At 44.9% G+C, this 25,667-nt stretch overlaps 1 protein-coding gene across 1 annotated transcript; it reads left to right on the plus strand.

Moving 5' to 3' along the window:
* Positions 1-14,008: 14,008 nt before the first annotated feature.
* On the plus strand, positions 14,009-15,692 carry LOC136531302 (F-box/kelch-repeat protein At2g44130-like). Its single transcript, XM_066523967.1, has one exon. The coding sequence runs from the start codon at positions 14,107-14,109 to the stop codon at positions 15,262-15,264; it is 1,158 nt and encodes a 385-aa protein (XP_066380064.1). The 5' UTR covers positions 14,009-14,106; the 3' UTR covers positions 15,265-15,692.
* Positions 15,693-25,667: the final 9,975 nt, after the last annotated feature.

Below are 25,667 nucleotides of genomic sequence, written 5' to 3' on the forward strand. Positions count from 1 at the left end.
TCCTTTATATGCCATTAAAAATATAATTTTTTTCTTTTCCATCACATCGCAACCGTAAAAAAAAGAAGAGATTTTATACATGATGATATTTTTAGACGTGTGTGGGACTTGGAGAGTGCTCATGATATGTGGCTAGCACTCCAAGCCTTTTACGGTGACTCCTCCACATGGGATGATGGTAAATTCAAGAAGGAGGATGAACCAAAGAAGGAGGCGCATGAGTGTGTTGAGCATAACCACAATTTGGTGATTGTGGAAGATTGCTCCACCTCATGGTCAAGTGATGATGATAATCGATCTACTACAAGTTCACTTGACAAGGTTGATGATGATGCTGATGCCACAAGTGTTGCAAGTGATGATGCTACCCATTGCACACTTGATGGTAATGACGGTTCATGCTCAAGCCATGATGAAAATGCTACTACATGCTCTCCAACCACACCACATTGTCTCATGTCACAAGGTGACACTAAGGTATCAAATGATAATGTGGTTGATCATGTTGATTCATATGATGAGCTTGTTAGTAGACTTGCTAGCATGACCATGTCTTTAGAAAATGAGAAAGCTAAAACATTGAAATTAGAAAATGAAAACTCATTTCTAAAGAACTCTTGTGAAGAACATAAGAAATTACATAATGCTTATAAATCTTCACTTGATGAGCTAAAATTGAATCATGAGACACTACTTGCATCTCATAATGAATTATTAGAACAACATGCTTCTCTCATTAAAGTATTTACAAAGAAACTTAAAAATAATGAGAGCTCATCACATTGATCAAATGATAAATTGCAAAATGTTACTAACCCTTATGATGTAGGCAAGAAGCATGTATCCACCTCTTGTGATGACTTATTAGAAATGCCATGCTCTTCACATATAGATGCTTGTTCTACTTCTATGTCTTGTGAGACTAACCTTTTGAAGGAGAACAATGAGCTCAATGAACAAGTGAAGAAATTGAGCAACAAGTTAGAGATGTGCTACAACTCTCAAGTCATATTTGAGCATATGTTGAAGACTCAAAGAAACTTTGGTGACAAGAGTGGAGTCGGCTTCATGACTAGCAAAGTCAATTATCAAGAAAGCCGCAATGACACAAGTGGCATTGGCTTCAACAAGAGCAAGATCAAGGGCAAAAGATGGGGCAAGAGAAGATATGAAAGAGAAATAAAGAAGCAAGAACAAGAGAAGCTCTCTCATTTCATGTGCTTCAAGTGCCATGAAGTGGGACATCTTGCAAATGGTTGCCCCAATGAAGAAAAGCTCAAGTTGAAGAAAGAAGAAGAGAGGCTAAGACATGTGAAGTGCTTCAAGTGCCGCACTTGGGGTCATCTTACCTCAATGTGCCCAACCAAGCAATTGATGAAGCAACAAGTGAAGCCTCAACCAAAGCCACAAGTTGAGCAAGAGAAGACACCCCAAGTTCAAATCAAAATCAACCATGAAGATGGTGGTGATTTGATGATAAAGAAGAAGAAAACAAGAAGGGGTGGAAAGGCAAGGCATCCAATGCAAACTCAAGATGCCAAGATGATGAGCAAGAATGAAGATGAGAAGAAAGATTATGCTCACATCAAGTGCTTCAAGTGTGGAAGTACGGGACACTTTGCCTCTAAGTGTCCTACCAAGCTTGAGAAGAAGTCTCAAGCAATCCATGAGAGGCAAGGCAATGAGAAGCACCACATGAGCAAAGAAGAGAAGGCTCAAGCAAAGAGAAAGTGCTACTCATGCCGGGAAAGGGGACACATGGCACATTCATGTCCCCTAGGTAAAATTTCTAAGCCTATTTCAATTGATGATCATGATATGCTTAGAAAGGATGGTGATGGTACCTCTATGGTTACTATTACAAAACATCCCGTTACTCATACTAAGGCGTTGCCTAAGTATATTGCTTCTAACTTGAGAGGACCCAAACTTGTTTGGGTACCATCAAAAAGTGGATGATTGTTTGTAGGTACCATTGGCATTGGAGACTTGATTCAATTGATCTCACATTGTTCATCATATGTTGAATCTAGTTATGAAGCTTAATGCACATCCAAACCCACTGCCAAGAGAAAATTGAGTGAAGTCCAAACGCTATCAACATACAAGTGCTATAATTCAAGTTGTTGGTAATTCATTGGATATATTTGATGACTTGCAAATAATTGAGTTGAAGCTTGTAAATTGGATGATCATGAGCCAACCAAGGTATATCTCTTGTTGATCATTTCATTTGGGTGCAAATGAGTTGATTGAATTGGATAAATATACAATGTTGCTTGCTATAAGATGATTGAATGGATAACTGATTAGTAGTCAAGGTTGGATTGATTTGTGTTGGATAAATTCATAAGATGACTTTTAGTAAGTAGTTTGAATGGATATATGTCTTATGGAAGTATTCAAACAAGTTAGTTTCAAGTTTGATTCATATTTGATGAAGTATAGCTCAATCGTTGAAATCTGTCCTATAATTGAGAATCTGAGCTAGCTGTGATCTTAACCATATTTGAGTAATCAATCAAAACCTATTGGATTGGCATGAAAATTGGTGTACATGCTCTAGACTTATGGTATAAGATGCTGTACAATTTTCATGAGAATTAGATAAGAAATGCTTCAATTTTGGAGTGGATCTTGTCAGCTATAGTGCAGCAGTTTTTAGTATGTAGCAGTGGTGGATGAATTGAAATTTGGCAGCAATCTAGAAGTCAAATGAAGCTCAAATTTTTACATCTGCTAAGTAACTTAGTATTGCACACCTCCACCAAATTTAGTGGTATTTAGATTTGTACTTTGGGAGATATGCTTATTTCTTTGAAGGGTACAAAATCTGTCAGAAAAGTGACAAATGTTGGATTGATCTAGAGTCACTTTGATTGAAAGGTCCTCAACTTAGAAACATGTTTACAAGTGTTTGAGGTACCTAAGTTTGGTTTTGATATGATCTAAAAGCATGACAAGCAAAGAGTACAAGACTATTTGATTGTGCAGTGTACTTTGCACACATTTGGTACTCAAATTGAAAGATCAAGATCAAACTCAAGATGAAGTTGAAGGTTAAGTTCTAGTGACTATTAAAAATCATTTGGTAGAAAGAAAAGAACTTAAACAAGAAGAAAGAAAAGGACTTAAAGAAGGAATCAAGGTTACTCATCAAGTTAAGTCCATCACTTGGATCAATCAATCAAATTATTTCAAGTGAGTGTCAAGAATGGTTCTTGGAGAGAGGTCACTTCTCCCTAGTGTAGGGGCTTGCCGCCTATGTGTAGATAAACCAAGTGTGGTACTTGGAAGGCTAACATGGAAGTGGTGATCCAAGGAACATTTGAGATGCTTAGTTGAAGCAATCAAAAGGGTTGATCAAGAAAAGCAAGCAACATCTAAAAGAGAACTAGTCATGATATTTCAAGTGGAATTCTTAAATTGATGCTCTCATGCAAGCAAAGATGAAAAGATAAAGCAAGTCAACCACAACAAGAAAATGCACTTGATCATAAGTGGTATTCATTTCATATGGGTGAAGAATGGAATTCAACATGATATCTATTGGTTTTCACCAAGCTTATAATTGGGCTTCATATTGCTATTGGAGTAATGAATTGGAATCTATGTGACTATCCTCTACTCCAACATAGCAAAGGTATCATTGTAATGTACATGATCATTTCATCCCTTACTAGTATGCGGTTAGTGCATATAGTACATGCTTCATAGGATCATGCATAATAAATGAAATGCTTAAATTCATAGCCTACCACTATTGTTTGAATGATTACTTGATCTAGTGGGAGTACATGAATTTGTTTATGAGCTAGTGAACCCAAGTACTTGACTCAATTTGGATTGCTAACAAGTGATAAGTACAATATTAGCAAGATAACCCTTGCAAGAGGTGTGAAGAAGCTTGTCATTGGTTCAAACCGGACTTGAAAGCTTAGGCAAATTAATTTAGTTCAAGTCAATCATAGAAGCTCATGATAGTGATAAGAGTACAAGCACAAGACAACAATACAAATGGATATCTAGTTTGTATGTTTCAAATAGTATCTACACTCAAGTATTTCATCAAGATTTCATAAGTGATGTCTAGATCAACTCACAAGTGATATCCTATAAATGGTACTCGTGAAGATAGCAAATGTTCAAGAAATGGTTCTTATTGAAAAATCCAACAAATGGTTCCACAAGTGATCCTCAACTTTAAGTGATCATCAAATGAAGAATACATCCCTCACCTACAAGAGCTCAAGTGTATCAAATAGATGACCCATGCTATCACATAGGGGGAGGTGTCACACAAATTGGTATCAAGATCAAAGATCCTATGTGTGGTATCTCAAGAAGCCCTACACAAGATTTAAGTGGTACAACCTTCAATTGGTATCAAATTGGTATCTACAAGTGGGGTCATTCCAACAATCAAGTGATGTCCATAAAAAATACAAGACTCAAGCCTCAACCATCTACCCCAAAATGTATACCCTTGCATCAATGAGAAACACAGCTTTTATAGAAATTGTTGACAAAGGGGGAGAGAGTGTACAAAGATATGAAAGCTCATATAAGGGGAAGAGATAAATTATATAAGGGGAGAGAGATAAGATATGAAAGCTTAAGAGGTTGGACATGAATATGGACAAAGAGGGAGCAACATTGAAGAAAAGAGATGGATCAAAATTCTTGGACAAGAGAAGCACACTAGTAGGGGGAGCAAGCTCATGAACTTTGATTGATTGCATTTGATATGTGCATATTCATGTGCTTGCTTGCATTGCATAAGCTTTTTAAATTCAATATGCATGCTTGTGTGGTGTATGCTAGTTATAGAACTTGAATGATGATTTGATAACTAGCATGCATAGGATGATAGCTAGACACTTGGTATGCTTTTCAAGTAATGCTAGTACCTTGCTTTTAATGTTGATCTCACGAGGTATCTAGTGATTTTATTTCCAAGTGACATCTAGCTAACCATGGTGCTAAGGATGAAGTTAAAGACGCAACTCCGATTGGTAACACACTTCAAAGGTTTATTCTATACACCTTAGCATCATTTTGTAGTAATTACTCTCCCACAATTTCAATCTATGCATATGTGCAAGCTTCAAATTAAATACTCTAGCACATATATAGGGGGAGCTAATACTACCATTTCGAGTTTGTGGTACTTGTCCAAAAATCATTTTCACATGATAAAATTGCTTGGGCAAGCAAAATGAATCCAAAAGAGCTTAATTTCTATATCTTTGTAGAGTTGTCATCAATTACCAAAAAGGGAGAGATTAAAAGGTCCTTGTTTGGTTTTGGTAATTGAGTGACAACCTAGGTGGACTAATTGTGTTTATGTGAGATACACAGGTGATTAGTCCACAGGTACATGTGTGTGAGCAACATTTGCCATGAAGGTGAAAATGGCTTGGAGATGTTGCAAAGCTCACACATGTGATGATGAAGGAGCTCATTGCACATGAGACATGACATTGAGTCATGTGATCAAGGTGGAGAAGATCAAGACAAGACTTGGCTTGATGGACCGGTTGCAAGCGTGAAGGGCAAGTCAAAGGCTTTGGAGTGATGGACCGCGTGGCGGTGAAGCTTGAGCAAGACTTGGCGCCGATGGACGATGGCAATGGTGAAGAGCAAGTAAAGTCAAGATCGATGGACCAATATGATCATGTGATGATATGAAGTGAATCATATCATTGTTGATCATGTTGGTGCATGTGTTGCATCAATATTGGAGGAGATGGAATGGAATGCGCAAGGCAAAGGTATAACCTAGGGCATTTCATTTCACCGGTCATAGGTGTGTAGAGAAGTTTATGTCCGGGTTTAGGATAGATGGTCGTACTATCAAGAGGGGCAAACTTATTTGCATATCGGTCATCTAGTGCCACTCGAGTGATCTAACTTTGCATCGTCGCTAGGATTGAGTGGCGTGGCAAGTTGAGTGGCTAATCCTTTGAAAAATAGTTGTGAAAATGCTAACACACATACACATGATGGTGTACACTTGGTGGTGTTGGCATATTTGCAAAGGAGAAGAAGTTAGTGATGAAAATGAGTGAGTCGCGCTGGTTACAGAGTGACCGGACGCGTCCGGTATGGTGACCGAACACGTCCGATATTTGGCGGCGTACTCAGCGATCGGACGCGTCCGGTCGCCACACTGGACGCGTCCGGTGTGAGTCAGAGAAGGCAGTGTTTGGCAATGCAGTCGATCGAACGCTGGCAGCATCCGGTCCGATGTGACCAGACGCGTCCGGTCGTCGTCGGGTGCTTACTGTACTCGACCAGACGCTAAGGCTCAGCGTCCGGTCAGTTTCTAACTAACGCGCCCGGTCGGTCCTAGAGGCTTACTGGACTCGACCGGACACAGCGGGTGAGCGTCCGGTCGTTTCGTGCTGGGCGTCCGGTCGTCTTGTCAGAGAGCGGTTGGAGGCAACGGTCGGACACGTGGCGGTCAGACAGCTACCGGACACGTCCGGTATAGCGACCGGACGCGTCCGGTATTCGCGATTGGTGCGTCCGGTGCAGCGTCCGGTGCTACGTCCGGTCGACCCGAAAAATGCCCAGTAAAGGGGTAACGGCTAGTTTAGCCCTTGGGGCTATAAATAGAAGTGGCCTTCGGCCATGGCTAGTGCTGAGCACCTTGGGGGACTTTGTGTCCATGCTTGGGAGTGCTTAGGAGCCCTCCATCTCACACATACTTGATAGTGATCATCCGATTGTGTGAGTGAGCGATTCTAGTGTGATTGCATCGTGAGGTTGCATCGAGTGGTACTAGGTGATCGAGTTGCAAGCCGGTGGTGCTTGTTACTCTTGGAGGTTGCCACCTCCTAGACAGCTTGGTGGTGGTCTCCGTCGAAGCCCGCAAGAAGCTTGTGCGGCGCTTCAGAGAAGAGCTTGTGAGGGGCATTGTGCTCGCCCCGTGGGAGTCGCGAAGAGCAACTTTAGTAAAGCGTGTCATTGAGCTACCCTCACTCAAGGGGTAGGTTCTTGCGGCACCCGACGTGCGGGCTTAGCGGGTGATGCTAATTAGCCGTCGAACCACCAAGTGAGCGGTCGACACAACGGGGACTAGCGTGTTGGCAAACACGTGAACCTCGGAAGAAAAATCATCATGTCAACCTTGTTCTTCCCGTTGGTTTGCATCCCCGTTACACAAGCTTGCGATTACTTTCATATACATTAAGCTTGTGTTGTTGCTTTTGTAATTAGTTAGCTTGTGTAGCTTGCTAGTTACCTTCTTGCTTGTGTAGCATAGAAGTAGCTCCCTTGCGTGGCTAATTTGGTTTGTGTAACCTTGTTAGTCACATTACTTAGTTTGTGTAGCTAAGTAATTGCGCTATCTAATTTGGCATTGGTTGTCTTGTTATTGAGCATTGCTAGTGAGCTTAGGTGGCTTTGTGCTTTTGCTTACTAGCATGTGTAGGAGCTCCCTTGTAGCTTAAAGTACTAGTGGCATAGGTTTGTGTGACCTTACTTCTAGAATTGGTTAGGAGAGCTCTAGCCAGCCCGGCATCTTTGTTGCTTGATTAGTATCTTTGCAAGGTGCTAGTGAACATAGATAGAGTGGTGTAGTCTTGGCTAGACCGATAGTTCTTAATTCCGCACTTGTCACACGATTAATTTTAAAAAGGACTATTCACCCCCCCTCTAGTCGCCATCTCGACCCTTTCAGTAAGTCGCCGTCGACTTAACCCTTGCTCAATCCCTAACCCTAACCCTCGATCTCTACTAACCCTTACTATGTTTTGTCTGAAGCCGTTGAAGGACCGGGGCACCGACGAGTGGCGATGGCTGTTTCCGACGACGAGATGATGAAGTTATTGTGATATTCTGATACTTTAAGAACATGTAACTTAAGATTAGATGATAAAGTTATTGTCCCTGATATTCTGATCAGTTTAAGGTGTTGGGCACTTATAGTGCCAGTGCCGGGCACTGCTGGGCCGCCGTGCCTAGTGGCATGGTACGGCTTGGCTAAGACCTGATAGTGTCGTGCCTGAGCCGGTACCTCGGCACGACGGCACTGATAGACATGTCACGGCTAGTCTATCGTGCCGCGTAGTGCCGTGCCTAGTCGGGCCGTGCCTGGCCATGCCCGTGCTAGTGCCGTGCCGGGCGGCCCATTTGGCCTCGGGCATGGCCCACGGATCCACCCAAGTCCCTTTTGCCGGCCCTTGTCTTTGCTGCTGCAGGCTTCTAGAAGCTTTGTTGCCCGGCCTTTAGCCAAAAAAAACGTGTACGTACTCCTAGGTTTCTCTTTCTTGTGACGATACGACTAGTAGTGGAGGAGTAATTGACAAGCTACAAACGGCAATGGAAAAAGAAAACTACTCGTTGGTTATTAGCTAGAAGAAGCCAAATGGATGGAGAGCTGCTACCAGTTGGTTTTTATCTAGGCGTCCATCGCCAGGTTTTAGTTATAATAATAACCAGAAGCCGTACTTTGTAATGCATGGACCCATCGTCTCAGGGGGGAGGATCTGGATTAGTTTAGTCACAGCACACAGATCCACGTCCTCCTCCCGCCGTACGCGCGCGGATTAATTCCTTGAATCTGGACGGGCGTCCGTGCCAGTGCCACGCCCGACAACCGGGCAAGGAAGGAATCAAGGAAGGGACACGGACGGATCCACACATCCAGCCTCCACTTCTGCTTCTCCCGAGTTCCAATCCCATGATCTCTCGACGTCCCTAGTGGGTCTCACTTGGGCTTATAGTATCTTTTTTGTTTTGTTTTGAGAAACACCTTGACTTACACACTATTCGTTTATGCTGAAATTTAATTTATACTGATACTTGTGCTGAAATATTATAAGAGAAAAATACTAAAAAAAATAGTGCTAAATAAGCTCGAGAGAACCAAGCATTGGAGTATATCTGCGGCGACGAAAATGTATGGAGTGGCAGCACACTCCTGCTACTCGGACCGGACCATTCTACTGCATTCTTCACCAGCAGCGGCGAAGCCACAGTGTATATGTCGGGGTCATGTGACCCCGATAACTTTGTATAAATCAGTGGAACCCCGCGTATTCCGGCCAGCTACGACACCATTAAATTGGGTTCATGAATCTGTGCGACCCCGGCAGCAGTTTAGTATAGATTCTCCGCTGTTCACGAGTGCACTCCGATTCCTCAGTCGGTCAGTGCTCGCGCACGATTGACTGCATGTCGCCCTGGCCTGTGCCCCGCGACCAAAGCCTGGCTCGGTGCTCTGTTTGCCGTGGGTTCAACCTCTACATCTTCAAGGGTACAATGAGTTTATCTTGAGGCAGTTCAAACTAGTTTGCGGGTGGCATCTCGTAGTTCATTTGTTTAAGATGAGTTAGCCAAGAGGATGACACTCAACTTAGATAGATTAACTTGGTATGCCCCCCACATCATAAGTTTACTTCTTGCTAGCTCTTTATGTGGACTTATATCTTAGTGTGGTTTTTTTTCCAAGGACTTGGCACTGCTACAGAAAAATTTAACCGTGGAGGGGCAAATAGTATTAACCGAGGCGTTTTTTCGAATCGCCTCGGTGGAAAGGTCATGGTTAATCGTCGCTTTACCGAGGCGGTTCAATTGCCCGCCTCGTTTAATTAAATAAAAAAACAAAAAAAAAAGCCCATGGATAAGCCCGGTGAGCCAACCCACGGGAAGCCCAAGCCCATCCACGCGCCGCACCGCCGCTCGCCGGATCCGCACCGCTGTTGCTGCAGGAGGTCGCCCGCTCGCCAGATCCGCCCGCCGCTTGCCAAATCCGGCCACCACGGGCACGGATCTGGCCTCTAGAAGCCGGATCTCGCCCTCCACCACCGCCACCGAGAGAAGTGAGGGGGAGAAGAGGGTGAGGCACGCTGCCGCCGGCCCAGTGCGCCACCGCGGGACCCGCCGCCGCCGCGCTGGGGAGCGGTGCCTGGGGAGCGGACCCTCCACCGCCGCCACCGAGAGAAGTGAGGGAGAGAAGAGAGTGCCGGATCCGCGATGCCACTCGCCGGTAGAGCCATGGAGGTAGGGGAGGAGGGCGTATCCGCACCACCGGGAGTGGCCGAGCCGCCCTACGCCCTGCCCGACGCTGGATCCGGGAGGAGCCGCCGCCGGGAGCCGGGCCCGCGCTCGCGGCAACCGCGCGACGCCGCCGGTAGCCGTCGTGGGGGAGAGTGGTAGAACACAACGCCATGAACCTGTTCGGCTGTTATTAAAATCGGCTGATAAGCCGGTTGAAGCTGTTTTGTTGTGAGAGAAAAATACTGTAGATTCTAACTGATAAGCCGGCTGATAAGTTCAAGGGAACATGCCCTTGGTTGTACTTGTAGGGACACCTTTAGACGTGGTGGCCGGAGCTTTGAAAGTGCAGATATATCCGCATGCTTACCCCATGGGCCGGGTTGCATCTTTTTATTATTCTCTTTTATTTAACCAGAATTGTTCTTATTCGAGCATTTTTTTTCTCTCTTTTCTGGTGAACATTCCTGTTCCTTATATAATAAGACCATGCATATCTCGCGTTCGCGTACAAGTACGTAAAAGATTATCTAGGCATATTTTATACACACTAATAATAAAGCAAAGAGGCGTCATTTTCGGCCCCAAACTACACTCTTGTCGTTTCAAAACACTTTGGCTTTACTACACGTCTATAAAGAAAAACAGCCTTTGGCAGCATCTTACGTTGGAGCTCTGTGGTTTTAGTTTCTAGAAGGCTGCAGTTTGTTGGATCTTCGGTTCGTTGCAACCTGGAACCTACTGATGTCTCCTTCCCGTGTGCTGCAGGCTTCTAGAAGCTCGACCGGTTTCTTGTGACGACACGATGGAGACGACGAGGTAGAGGCCAGCCAGAGCGACTGCGTAGCGTAGTAATAACCAGAAGCTGTACTTAATTAGTAGAGTAATTAATAATTAATGGGTTGCTGGACCGATGAATTCAGAAAACCAGCGCAGGTGGTAGCTATACAGGAGCTACCTATCTTGGGTACGGCCTCGGGACGTGACGACGCTGATGGTGTTTATTTCGTAGCGTGCTGCGCGGGCCTGGGGTGGCAACAGCGACAGCATTGCTTTGGGATAACCAAGCAGTAGACTACCATTTCTTCTGCCATTTGGTTTCTGGTGGTTCTGCACGCGTGAGAGCACCATCAATCGCCGGCGGCCCGCCAGCCCGAACAACGCGTGACCAACTAACCGTATCTTCCGGCAACACACCGGCCGCCAGGCTGCAGCGTGGTGCAAATCAGCACGAGCGGCTTATAAACCAGGCAGCCGAAGACGCTCTTGAATTCCCAGCTCACCTCGTACACGATTTCCTGGCCGGATCGAGAAAGCCCGGTTCATGGACTGGACCGGTTCCATTTCTTGCGGCTGCTGCTGCCCATGTTAATTATTCACAAGTCGGTCTTAAAAATCTCAATGCAGAGATAAGCGCACACAGACAGACGGCATTGCCCGGCATCGAAAAATGTCCTTGTATGGTATCATAAGCAAATCTCAGAAAATACTCAGGCACAGAAGAAGCCCGAGAAAAAGTCTAAACGCCGGCTGCAATAATCCGCAAGATAAGATAGTTGTAATGCGAAAAATGGTCGTTTAATAGGGGCAGTATCAATCTGTGCGATCACCTTGTCATGGGCGGGCCGCGGGGGGCGGCGACTGTGTAGCCGGAGGAGGTCACGGCGGCACAGCTAAAAAAACAAAAAGTCCACGCCTCCTTCGGCCGCCGTTAACAGTGTCACTGTCACCCTTTAATCCGCAGCCTGCGTCGTCCATTTGCTCCCAAACGGAAACATCACAGGTTTTTTTTGCAGCTCCGTCCTCCTCCTCGTGCTCATCTACACGCTGTGCACCACCAAAAGATCAGCCCAGGCATCCTTCTAGATAGATTCACAAACATGTAAAAAAAATGTTTCAGTCACATCCGTAGGTTGCAAACTTTTCGTCCTTTGTTTTCTTTTTCCACCTCTACAAGGAGTCCACCTCTTTCTTACAAAAAAAGGTTTTCAAAAAATTCAGCAACTTTTAACTTTGATCAAATATATTTAATAAAATATTAATCTTTATGGTACATAATTAATATCAACAGGTAGATCGTTGAATATACTTTCATAATAAACTTATTTGGAGATATAAATTGTCGAATTTATAAACCCGGGATCTCTCATGTACCTACTTCCCAGCAAAAAATCGGTCCAGCAGATGACGTTGCGAACGACGCGTAACTCCTGGACCGGCCCAAAAACCTAACGACAGGTTAGAAGGGCGATCCAATCTCCGACCGGAAGGCCTGGCCAAGGAGGAACAACGCTCGCTTCCGACTCCGACCCGCCTCTCCAACCGAAAGGCCTGGCCAAAGAAAGGACAGGCGCTTGCCTCCGACCCTGGCCCGCCTCTCCGACCGGAAGGCCTGGCCAAAGAGGAACAACGCTCGCTTCCAACTCCGGCTCGCCTCTCTGGCCGGAAGGCTTCGCTTCCGACTCCGACCTGCCTCTCCAACCGGAAGGCCTGGCCAAGGAAAGGACAGGCACTCTCCTCCGACCCCGGCCCGTCTCTCCGACCGGAAGGCCTGGCCAAAGAGGAACATCGCTCCCTTTCGACTCCGGTCCGCCTCTCGGACCGGAAGGCCTAGCTTCCGACTCTGGCACGCCTCTCCAACCAGAAGGCCTCGCTTCCGACTCCATCCCGTCTCTCCGACCGAAAGGCCTGGCTGAGGAGGAACGAGGCTCGCTTCCGACTTCGACCCGCGTCTCCGACCGGGGATGCACCGAGCCTTTGCTTACAGCTCTTCTCCAACTGGCATTGTCGGAGTCGACTGGGACCAACCGACCGGAGACGCCCGCTCGGTGAGGACCTAGGAAACATGCAGAGCAAGTAAGGCAGGACGCTCAAGTCAACCGCAATATCGAGGACCATACCCTGTACACCTGCAGGACAGTACCGACAGGGCATGTCAGAAGGGTGCCCTGCAACCTTCCAGGCATGTCAGAATCCAAGCAGTGTTGTGGGCGCCGACGTTTGCCCTATAGTGTTGTGGGCGCCATCAATTCCCATACCAGGTGAACACGGTAAAACCCCCCCACATGCATTTGGGCATCAACAGTATTGTGGGCGCCGTCATCTGCCATACATGGTGAATACGGTAAAACCTCCCACATGCGTCTGTCATAAATAGTATTACGGCCGCCTACAATTACCTGGTATCCGACGGCGTGGGCAACAAGACTTAGTAGCATATATACTCTCTCTCTCTCTCACTTGTAAGGCCGTCCCCTTTATGTATAAAAGAGGATGCGCTCTCTCCTAAAGGGGACACTCGAAAACGATTCGACGACTCTCAGGCAATTCGAACAACAAACTATCGATTTTTTCTCAGCGGGCTTTAGACACTCTAAAGCTACACAGAGCACACGCTCGAATACTTAGCGCACGTAGGAGCTTCCGTCGCTCTCGGTCTTTCGATCCAGAGTCCGATCGGACCTCTTGCACCCCCATCTTACTCCCTTCTGTTTGTAAGCCATAATAAACTTCGAACACATGGACTCAGGAATAAAGTCACCGACCGACTCAAACCGGACGTAGGACATGTTGTCTGAACCAGTATAAATCATATGTCATTGAGTGCTAGGCCATATCCGGTCACAACGTACGGCAAAACTATAAATATTTACGTGTTGGTCACTTTCTACACCGACATAAATATTACACGTATTTTCTACAAACTTAATTAAAATGGAGAATGTTCGATCAATATGATTCTCATATAGCGACTCTATTTTTGAGATAGAAGGAGCAGTATACAGTAGCATAAAGCATAAAGATGCAAACTTTTCCACAGGAATGAATGAACAGAAAAAAGCAAGCATCATCAAAACCCGGCCAGAAAACCCCACCTTTATCACACCCATTTGCCTGTTTTTATATCGGCTTCGCTGTGCGTTCGGTCCAATAACGCAGCGCCACGTCGCACGGCACCCCTCTATTTAATCCCCCATCCGCCGCTCTGCGAGGCCGCACACATCCCATCCCCCTCATCTCATCCCGGAATCGAGTTCGAGAGAGAGAGGAGAGGACGAGAGAGATAAGCTCAGCTCACACGCAAGCCGAAAGAAACCCAAGATGCGGAGCCCAAGGGGAGGAGGAGGCGTCGGCGGCTGCTACCGCGGCGGCGCCGGCTGCCAGGAGCAGCACGTGGACCTGATCCCGGGCATCCCCGACGACGTGGCGGTGGACTGCCTGGCGCGCGTCCCGCACGCCTCCCACCGCGCCATGCGCCGGGTCTGCCGGGGCTGGCGGAGCGCCGCCGCAACCCCCGCCTTTGCCTCCGCGCGCGCGCAGGCGGGCGCCAACGAGGACCTCGTCTACCTCATGCAGTTCGGGAACCCGTCCGCCGCCGACGCCGACGCCGAACCCAAGGACGACGACGGGCCCGCCAACACGCCGGCGTACGGCGTCGCGGTGTACAACGTGACGACCGGCGAGTGGCGCCGGGAGCGCGGCGCGCCGCCCGTGGTGCCCGTGTTCGCGCAGTGCGCGGCGGTGGGGACGCGCCTCGCCGTGCTCGGCGGCTGGGACCCGCGCACCTTCGAGCCCGTCGCGGATGTGCACGTCCTCGACGCCGCCACGGGGCGGTGGCGCCGGGGCGCGCCGATGCGGTCGGCGCGGTCCTTCTTCGCGTGCGCCGAGGCGGGCGGCAAGATCTACGTGGCCGGCGGGCACGACAAGCACAAGAACGCTCTCAAGACGGCGGAGGCCTACGACGCCTCGGCGGACGCGTGGGACCCGCTCCCCGACATGTCGGAGGAGCGCGACGAGTGCGACGGCATGGCCACCGTGGAGGGCGACCGGTTCCTGGCCGTCAGCGGGTACCGCACGGCGCGGCAGGGCGGGTTCGAGCGCGACGCCGAGTGGTTCGACCCGGCGGCCGGGGCGTGGCGGAGGCTCGAGCGCGTCCGTGCGCCGCCCTCGGCGGCCCACGTCGTTGTGAAAGGGCGCGTCTGGTGCATCGAGGGCAACGCCGTCATGGAGTGGATGGGGACAAGACGCGGGTGGCGCGAGGTCGGGCCGTACCCGCCGGGGCTCAAGGCCGGCACGGCGCGCGCCGTCTGCGTCGGAGGTGGGGAGAAGGTCGTGGTCACGGGCGCGCTTGATGGGGAGGACGGCGGTGGGCGGCACGCTGTGTGGGTGTTTGACGTCAAGACCAAGAGCTGGACCGTCGTGCGCCCACCGCCCGAGTTCGCCGGCTTCGTCTTCTCCGTCGCCTCCGTCCGGATCTGAGGATCTGGATCTTGTTCATCCCATCCGTCCGCGACCATGAGACGTAAAGGAAAGGAAAAAGGCTACTACTAGTACTAGTACGTACTCCTATGTCCGTGCACCGTTTCCGCCATTGCTGGATCTGGTCGAGATCTGCGCCTCATTTTCCATGGATCTGCGCATCTGCTTGCTACTACTATGTTCTGCCATCGAAGGAAGGGGAAGGAGGCGGTGGACGCCAGCCAGATCCGTGGAAGCCATGGGTGGAGAAACAGAAAAAAAGAGAGATTCCTGCTTTGTTGCTTGTGGTGAGTGTGAATTTGGATGAGAGATGAGCGTGGTGTTTTTGTCCCGAGGTGAAGGACAGACTGTTTCTTGTTGCTCTTGTCCTGCAGCCATGCTTTTGCTAGCCGAGTACTAGTAATAAAAAACCACTGTACATACTAGTACATACACTTGTGCCTGCGATCCAAGTTCGCCTGATCCTGCGTGCGTGTGATCTCGCGCATGGCAATGACTGATGATGAGCAATTGCAGCAGATCCTCGTCTCAACAATGGTCTGTTCCATTGCCAGCGTTGAGCAGCTGCCGTCGTTGAACACAAGGCGCATATAATCTCGAAAACATAGGGCCTGTTTGCAGGGCTTTAGCTCATCGGAAAATGGCTCCGGCTCTGTTTTCTCTGAAGGAGCATTTTAGAAAACGTTTGACAAAATAGCTTCTTCGCACTAGACGATGTGAACCCACAGCAAGGAACCGTGTGAAGCTTGTTTTTGAGGCTTCTCCTATGCAGGCAAAAAATAGATCTGGAGCTCGTTTTTGAGGCTTCTCCTATGCAGACAAAAAAATAGATCTGGCTCTTGACCGGCTCTCCATGCAGAGCTTTTTTCAAAACAGACGTTTAGCACAGCTCCTGCAGGAGCCGGAGCTGAAGCCCCTGCAGGAGCGCTGTCAAATAGGCTCATAATCTTGAATTTGTTTATCATTTCTCTTGACTGCACAACGGAGGGTGGGGTATTGCCATGCGATATTTTAATAAAATGTAGTCGGGAGGGTGGGGTGAAGCTTCGCCTTCACCAAGAGCCATCCGCCACCGCCACCCATCTGTTTTTATCTGTATCGTCCATCCTCGCAGCGCCCGTCCCTCCTCCACCAGTTGGTCCAACGGCTAATTAGACCTTTATCCGTGTCTTGACCGAGGGCCTCTAGCCGTTCTTTTGGATGATGGGCCTCGTCGCGCAGCGCTATAAAGAGGAAGGTGAGGGCTGGAGTGCAAGACATGAGGTTCACCGCAGTCATTAGCGCCCCACTGAGTTTCCTAATCCCTAGTCTGATCTAGAGGGTGTGCTGTGAGCGACGGAAAGCTCCACCGCCTTCACCGCCACCACTGGACCGCGCCTACACTGCTGCCACCTTCAACACCCTAGTGGGCGCGTTGAGCTACCTCTACTCCGACACTCGAGGCCACGTCGCTGCGACGCCATGACCGTGACGTTGCTTGGTGAGGTACATCAGCAAGTTCTTTTGTCTAAGTTAAGTTTTATCCACTGATCTACGTCTAGATGATCTAAGAATTCTATCAATGGTATCAGAGTCAGGTTCTACTAGTGAGTAGTTCGAGTATGGGATAGAAAGGTGAAAGAAATTAGAACGAGCTCAAAGATTTCCAAGTTTTTCTCAAACCCAAACCCTAGATCACAGAACAGAGAGGAGGAAGGGACCTACCTGGGTTCTTTCCCCACCGTTGTGACCGCCATCGCGCGGGAAGGACTCGCCGCCACCTCGCCGGCACTCGAGAAGACGATCAAGCCGCGCTCATCGCCGTGCGTGCGAGCCCCGGCCGAGGGCACCACTACAAGCCTGCTCGATGGCGGCACGCTCACCCTCGGGCGAACGCGCGCGTCGGTGAGGGGTCCTGTGGCGGCGTCGGCCTTCTCTTCTCCGATAGCCTTGGGTCACCGTCGCTGCCGCGCCGCGCGCTGAGCACTGAGGAGAGGAGAGGGAGGGAGAACGAATGAACTAGGGTTCGGTGGAGCGGTGGCCGTCGGGGGATTTTGTTCCGCCAAGATCGTCGCCCGACCGTTGGATCGTGATCAATGGCCGACGTTGATTGGGTCGACTTTTAGCCCAGGCGGGGAAGTAGAATCCCGGCCTGGGCGTGGGAGAGCGGGCGCGAGCGCCGTGTTAGGCAGGCCGCTTGGCCAAGGTACACCGCCGGGCCGCACGCGCGGGCATGCTTACGAGATGGGCCGCGGGCCAGAATTTTCTTGGTTGGGCCAAATGAACAGTAAATGAGAAGTTTTTGGTTTTATCTTTTTTTCACAAGTACATTTTGATGAATTTTGTCATGTTTTGATGTTAAATTTGTGTCAAAATTTAAACCAATGGGATAATTTTTTCAGAGAGCAGATGATGATAGTAAAATGCTTCTAAAAAAATAGATAAATTATTTTTTCATGTTTCCGCTGCAAAGTGTAATGTTTATTATCTTTTAATTAAATTCGAACTAATGAGAGGATTTAATCTGAGGAGCAGTTAATTTTGGTTCAGTAAATTATTATTATGTTTATCCTCTAATTTAAATTGGAGGAGTAGTCCGATTTATTTTAAGTTAAATTATGTTATTGTTATTTTCTGACCAATGTTGATGATAACAATATTATGATTTTATTTATGAGTTTAAGTTTGAAGTTTAAATCTCAAATAAATTTTATCCCAACATGGTCAATTTTTTTAGAGAGTAGATAAAGACCAAGAAATGCTCCTGAACTAATAGAATATATTTTATTATCATGTTTCGCTGCAACGATGCTGATTATCTTCTAATGAAATTCGAACCAACGGAATAATTTAATTTTGAAGAGTAGTTATATGTCTTTCAAGTTAATTTATGAGTTTTATGCATTAATTCTATTTTCTGTCCAACAGTGATGTAGAATTGATGCAGAAGCATCTTGTAAGTTTTATTTTTTTAACCGACGAGATCACTCGGCTGCATACCAATGGGCTGTAATGCTGGGGTATGTGAATGAAAAGGCTTGAGTCAAGCCAGTTCAGGACAATTTTTTGTTAGTTTACTAATTTTCTGGTTAAATTGGAACCAACAGAAAGATTTAATTAGAAAATAAAGTATAAGTGAATATTTTAGTCGTCATGACCAACTTTTTCGTTACGGTAATTTGTATATAGATTTATCTCACATGGGAAGAAGCTTGGCATAGTACTTATGCTAGACAATCCTGCATGGCAGAAAAAGTTTTGTGATGACTCATATATTTTTGTATTCCGCATAGCGAGAGAAGTTTGGGTAGCTCTTATGCTATCCTAGTATTGATCATGGCACAATAGAAATGCACCGTCATGGTCAATACTAATCAAAGGATAAGAAAAAGATACAAGCGTGACTTGCAAAAATACAGTTAATAAAAGACCTCGTCCAGGTCTTGAAGTGGAATAAGGAAAGTGTACTCCTATATGGATCAAGAAATAACTTTATTTGCATGGCATAATCCTGTGGATGAAGTAAGTCATTAGTGTCTCCTCGTTCATAGTTTTTTGAATAGTTCTTGAAATTATGACAGTATAGTTCATGCCATATTTTAAGGGGGAGAATTGTGAGATGAATTAATAGTAAGAATTAAGATCAATTAAGAAACTACTCTTCATTAAGAGTGAGATAAAGATGTTAATGAATGTGTACTCTTCATTAAGAGTGAGATACAGATTTTATAAGAAACTGAGTGAGATAAAGATTTTGATGAATGCGATCGTCGGTGATAACAATGATACCCCTAAGCAGAGAAACAACTAAATTTCTGGATTTTTTAAAGTTCCAAGAGGAAGATAGCGTAGTCACCATCAAAAATATTAAAGCGATGGTTAAAGTGCCATCTAAGGTTTTAACAGATTAAACCCAAATAAGAAATTGGAAGATACACTATCTTTATAAATGATTGGATGATCTGGGGGAGCACGGTATGTATAGACCTATGACTTGAAGAGAAGTGGGACTGCGTGTCCACTTCAGTGATTCAAAACAACGAATTCCTCGATACCTGTTGATGTTGTATGACTTATACAACATCTGTTGTTGGCTCTTCAAAGAAGATGAATAATATAAACAAGGATCTTGTGATACAAGGGCCTTTAGAATCAATTGTCTCTTGGTAATGAAGAGCAACAACAGCCCCATATGAAAGTGCCAGCAACAGGGGCCCTAGAAGGTCTCACAGAATTAGTAAACTAATTTTTTGATGACTATGAAGTCTATGTTAGTGAAGAAATTCAAATGAAGGGTTATCCCACCTCATTTGAAGAAGCCATGAGAAGCATTTACTCGTTTGAATGGCAAGAAGCTATGGAAGTTGAAATAAATTTGATGAATACAATCGATGTTTGGGACTTAGAAGAAATTCCTAATGGATCCAAAATAGTAGGTTGTGAAAGGGTCTACAAGACAAAATATGACTCCAAAGAAAATGTGGAAAGATATAAAGCATGACTTATAGCAAAAGATTTTACGCAAAGAGAATAAATAGATTACGATGAGAGTTTTCTCTCTAGTCTTATACAAGGATTCTTTTAGAATCATAATGGTATTATTGGCATATTATGATTTAGAGTTACATCAGATGGATGTAAAGACGACATTCCTCAACGGGGATTTATATGAAAACATTTACATGGCACAACCCAAAGGTTTTATCGTGGAAGAAAAAAACGTATGGGATGCCGCCTGTAGAAATCCATTTATGGGTTAAAACAAGTCTATAGACAGTAGTATTTGAAGTTGATAAAACAATAAAAAAGTTTGGGTTTAAAGAAAATGAGAAGGACAATAGCGTTTATGCGAAGTTCTAGAATGGAAAATTCTTTTTCCATATCCTGTGTATAGATGGTGTCCTACTCACTAGAAGTAATGTTAATCTACCATTGGAGAAGAAGAAATCTTTGTCCTCAAGTTTCAATGTGAATAATCTTGATAAAACCTCATTGGTTCTAGGAATTGAAATTCATCGAGATAGATAAAAAGGGGTATTAGGACTATCACAAATGCATACTTAGAAAAGATTCTAAAGAAATAAAGTATACATGCGAGTAAACCTACGCCTGCTCCTATAGTCAAGGGTAATAGATTTGAGAACTTTTAGTGTTCTAGAAACCAATATGAGATCGATCAAATGAACATGGTTCCATAGGCTTCAACTATTGGAAGCTTAATGAATGTACAAGTAAGAACTTACCTTGACGTAGCTTACGTATCCGGGATATTTTGGCAGAAGTCTAGTTCAGATATAGATCACTAGAATGGAGTTAAGAATGTCTTGCAATTTTTGCAAAGTATCATAGGCCTCATGCTTTGTAAGAAAGAACAAGTACTCTCAAATAGTTGTGGGTACAAATGTTAAGTTTTGGTGAGATGTGTAGTGAAATCCACAGTAGTTGCTAATACTCGTAGTTGGAGTATTATTGTGGAAAAGCTCCAATAAAATAGTTGTGGTGTCATCAATGATGCATACCATAGTATAGCTTGTCACGAGGTCTTAGGAACAGGCAAAAGTGGTTAAGGGAATATGTACCCGGATTTAACAATGGTAGTCAACAACAATAACAATTTAAAGTAGTTAACTCCTAAGACAACAGGTCAAGTGTGCTGCCAAACATATTGACATTAAGTTATATGCTGTAAAGGAGCAAATCCAAAATTATTTTAAAAGCATTGAGCATATAAGTACCAAGCAAGTACTTGTGGATCCGCTTACCAAAGGCTAACCACCCAGTACATTTAAAGAACACATAGTCGACATAGGTTTACGGGAAAATCTATGATTTCTGGATACTAAGGGCCTAGTTGAGAATCTATTTCAAAACAGAGAGGTGTATTATAGATGTTTAATCTAATAACAACTGATCGTGATGATGAGGCATGCTCTATGCACTAATCTACGATGGAATGAAAAAAAGATAAAGTAAGTTAAGTTTAAGTCATTAGGTGAGATCAAGGGGGAGAATGTTAGATTGATCTCCACCAGTTGGCCCAACGACCAAATGGACCCTTGATTCGTGCCCTGATCAGAGGTGCCCAACCATTCTCCTGGCTGATGGCCCCCCATTACGCAGCGCTATAAAGAGGAAGATGGGGCCGGTGTGGTAGAACCACCCAAAATGACACACTTTCGGAGGCGCTCGTCTTCCACTAGACACTAATCACCCCGAAAGTTGGCCACATCGGATGGTTCTGTCGAGCACACCCCCAAGAGAGAACTTGATGTAGACTAGGCCCGATCTTTCGAAAGGTATGATAGTGTCGATTAGTGGAGACTTGATGTTCACGATCTAGGCTTCAAACCAAGACTAATTTAGACCCCCGCAACCATTACACCACTGCTCCATTGGTTATCAACCACGCAAACGCAATTGACCTCGCCGAGAAGGCTTTCCTACAAGCGAATCGAGAACACAAGCAAGAACGGGTTGAACGCATTCTGAAATTGCAAATAAATATGAGACCTATGATAACAAGAAGGAGTTCAAGTCTTTATTCAAAAGGACTAATCACCACAGGCGAACAAGATCAAGAACTGGGGCCCTAGTTCACAGCAAGCAGCCTTGGCAGCACAGTTGTAGCAAAATGATATCTGTTTTACGAGGAAATCAAGAACTAAACAAAACCCAAACCCTAAGGAGAGCGACAGCTGCTATTTATAGAGTCTTGGGCGTCACCCCCTGGACGCGCCCCCTAATGGGCCCAAACACGATACACGGTCCAACGGACCAAAAGACGATGTCGTAGCACCCTGGTAGATTTTGGATGCTGACTTGTTTCGATGATTTCCGTTGATTTCGAAGGTCTTTTGACATGAGACTACTTGGATTGGCTTCCTTATCAAATTAGCTTTCCAACCATATGTGGATCATCGAAAATAGAGTCCGGATACGTTCTGGATGACCAGTTTAAGGCAGACTGGTCCTGAAGGCTGAGGTAGACTCGAACTTGAGTTGCTTTGGGCCTCCACCTCGGGGATTCGAACCGAATTGGCCTTGGACCTCCTTTACTTGGACACCCTTGCTGGACTCCTACCCCTCCATACCATGCACCAAACATGGTCATATGCATGGGTGTCATGTACTCATCATCCTCCCCTTCTTGACGAAAAGTCATTCTCGACGTCGATTGTACTTGAAACTGATCCTACACAATATAAAAGGAGAATGGGGTTGCGAAGACAAAGGGAACTGAAATAATTGTGAGAAGGAATGTGACCATGTTTTCAAGTTTCTAGCATGTCATCTCATATAAAAATTTCAGCAAGCATGTAGACTCCATGATTCGAATGCACACAATGTATGTCAACACTATCCTACAAAAGATTAGAACTAACTAAAGACAATACAAGAATAGATGGTCTAGCAGACATGTGTAGCAACCAACAATGCTCCCCTTCTTGGAAGTGAACTTGTTTATTTGAGGAACATGAGAAAATGTTTGTATTATTATGGCTGCCCTCTAAATGATCATAATCTTATACAACAAAAAGAGAATTCATATTACTATGAAAGTATACTCGATGTATCATATATTGTCCCTTGTTATTATATTTGCCAATAACATGATATATATGTTTAGAAAACCAAGGTAAATCAACATATTTAAATAGGCTCTCCTCCAAACAATCTAGGTTACACAAAATATCACATTCAATGTAACACAAAGTATGTAAAGAAGACAATAGTTTGAACTCATCAGTTTTAGTAGCAATATGAATAACATGTTTATTTTCAGCACAAGTGACTGGTTCCAAAACATGTAAAACTGAGGCATCATCAACTAATTCATCTTTATCACAAGGAACTTCAAGCAAATTATCATGGGACAGAGATAAATCAAGAGATTGTTCCACTAATAATTGCTCTATGATAGCATGGTTTGTGAAAGAATTTAGTACATTAAAACAATTCTCACCTTCCGTGAGTGTAGCACTATGTGCATTACCTGTGTTCTCAGCAGTAGTAATAGGTGCATTGTGAAGTGATGGCTCTGAATTTGTATATGAGGTTGTGAGCTCCTTATTTTCTTCCATGTCATCCTCTCGCTTATGTACATTATCCTACAGAAGGTTAGTGATAGTAAGAGGAATAACAACAGACTCTTCCTCTAAATGGTGCACCTCATCATATGAAGTCAAAACAGGAGGTGGATTAACAAAGGTTTCTCACATAAGAAGTTTCATATCTTTCAAGTTTGAGGTTTATCAGAAGGATCTAAAGACTCCCACCAAGATAAAGTAGAATGTCACAAAACACTAGTTGCATTTTTTACCTTCCTCCTTAGACACATAAAGCGAGTAGCAAATATGTTATCTATGATAATTTCTCACTCTATGTACTCATCAGCACCTATACCATCATAAGTCGGTGGATACGAACAACCTGTCATTGTTAGAAGACAGCAAAAGACAACACAAAAGTATTATCCCTACCAACTACTTAGGTTATGGACAAGGAGAAACAAGGCACTCAACTCTCAAGCATCTTACCATAGTCTTACAAGTGTTCTTACCAAAGCAACATGCGGTGCAATTGGTCGGTGACTGTGATACCATTGTAGCTTGAGTGTAACAGTTATAAGGCGAACCTGTACTTGGTTAGAAGAAAGTGGAGCTTGGACAGGCACAATATAGTAGCAAGGAATAACAAAATTCATAACTGAATAGCAAAGCTAAATAAGTATCCCAAGTACTTGTCTTAGTTGCTAGCCTACTCACGTTCCAAGTACCAGATGTATTAAGTGATGTGAACAACAGGAATATGATTAGGAACAAGGCAGAAATCAGCACACGCAAACACAGCTCAAATGACGCTCTCTGTGCTCCTCTAGATATTGTTTTACTTTTACCCCTCTCTTTTTTCTCTATTTTTGGGTTGTCGTTGTTTTTTTGGGATTCTTTGACTTTTTCTTTTTATTTTTTTGATATTTTTTCTTCACTTAGGAGCACAAAAGAAGTAACCATAGAAAATATGAGCTTAAACAAGTAAAAGATGTGGCCTGTGAAAATTTTAGAAGACGTGCTCAAAATCGACAAAAAGCTTGTGACCTCGAAAAGAGGATCTTGTAACCAGTTTTTGACCAAAATAAAAATCTCTGACCCTAATACATCAGGGGATGGATGGATTCGAATTTTTTTTCTGATCGATTTTGATATATGGAACGTCAAAATCTAAGTTCGTATACGAAAACTAGACCAGTTTTATGAACTGACTCTAAATTAGAGGATAAAACGGGAACAATGCGCGCAAAATTGGTCATGGTAGTATGGATTTGATAGAAATAGTGAAGACAAGTATAACAAATTAGATGGCGTGGACTAGGGTTTGATGAATATAAAGGAAACACAACAAGACTTGAAGGTGTTCATGGATTATGATGAAAAACAAAGGGAAAAACACAAACTGGACTAAAAACGATCTAAAACCAGCAACCAGAGCTTGACCTACGGCACAAACTCAACCACATGACACAGAGACGAAATTACATGTCACAACAAGGCTATAGGACAGGGAATATGTGGCGGTGTATATTTTTTTGGCTTTTTGTGGACTATAGGTAATGCAAAAACAGTAACATTCTAAAGGGAAAAACAAAGTTATACCTAACGGGCAACAAGAGCTCTGATACCACTTGATGTAGACTAGGCCCGATCTTCCAAAAGGTATGATAACATCGATTGGTGGAGACTCGACGTTCACGATCTAGGCTTCAAACCAAGACTGATTTGGACCCCCACAACCGTTATACCACTGCTCCGTTGGTTATCAACCACGAGAACACGATTGACCTCGCCGAGAAGGCTTTCCTGCAAGCGAATCAAGAACACAAGCAAGAACGGGATAAACGCAATCTAAAATTATAAATAAATATGAGGCTTATGATAACAAGAAGGAGTTCAAGTCTTTATTCGAAAGGACTAATCGCCATAGGCGAACAAGATCAAGAACTAGGGTCCTGGTTCATAGCAAGCAGCCTTGGTGGCACAGTTGCAATAAAATGATATCTGTTTCACGAGGAAATCAAGAACTAAACAAAACCAAACCCTAAGGAGAGCAGCGGCTGCTATTTATAGTGCCTTGGGCATCACTCCCCTGGACACGCCCCCTAATGGGCTCAAACATGATACACGGCCCAACGGACCAAAAGATGGTGTCATAGCACCCTGGTAGATTCTGGATGTTGACTTATTTCGATGATTTTCGTTGATTCTGAAGGTCTTTTGATGTAATACTACTTGGATTGGCTTCCTTATCAAATTAGCTTTCCAACCATATTTGGATCGTCGAAAACAGAGTCCGGATGCGTCCTGGGTGACCAGTTTAAGGCAGACTGGTCTTGGAGGCCAAGGCAGACTCGAACTTAAGTTGCTTTAGGC

This window comes from Miscanthus floridulus, unplaced genomic scaffold (assembly GCF_019320115.1).
Source record: "Miscanthus floridulus cultivar M001 unplaced genomic scaffold, ASM1932011v1 fs_322_2_3, whole genome shotgun sequence".
Taxonomy (NCBI): domain Eukaryota; kingdom Viridiplantae; phylum Streptophyta; class Magnoliopsida; order Poales; family Poaceae; genus Miscanthus; species Miscanthus floridulus.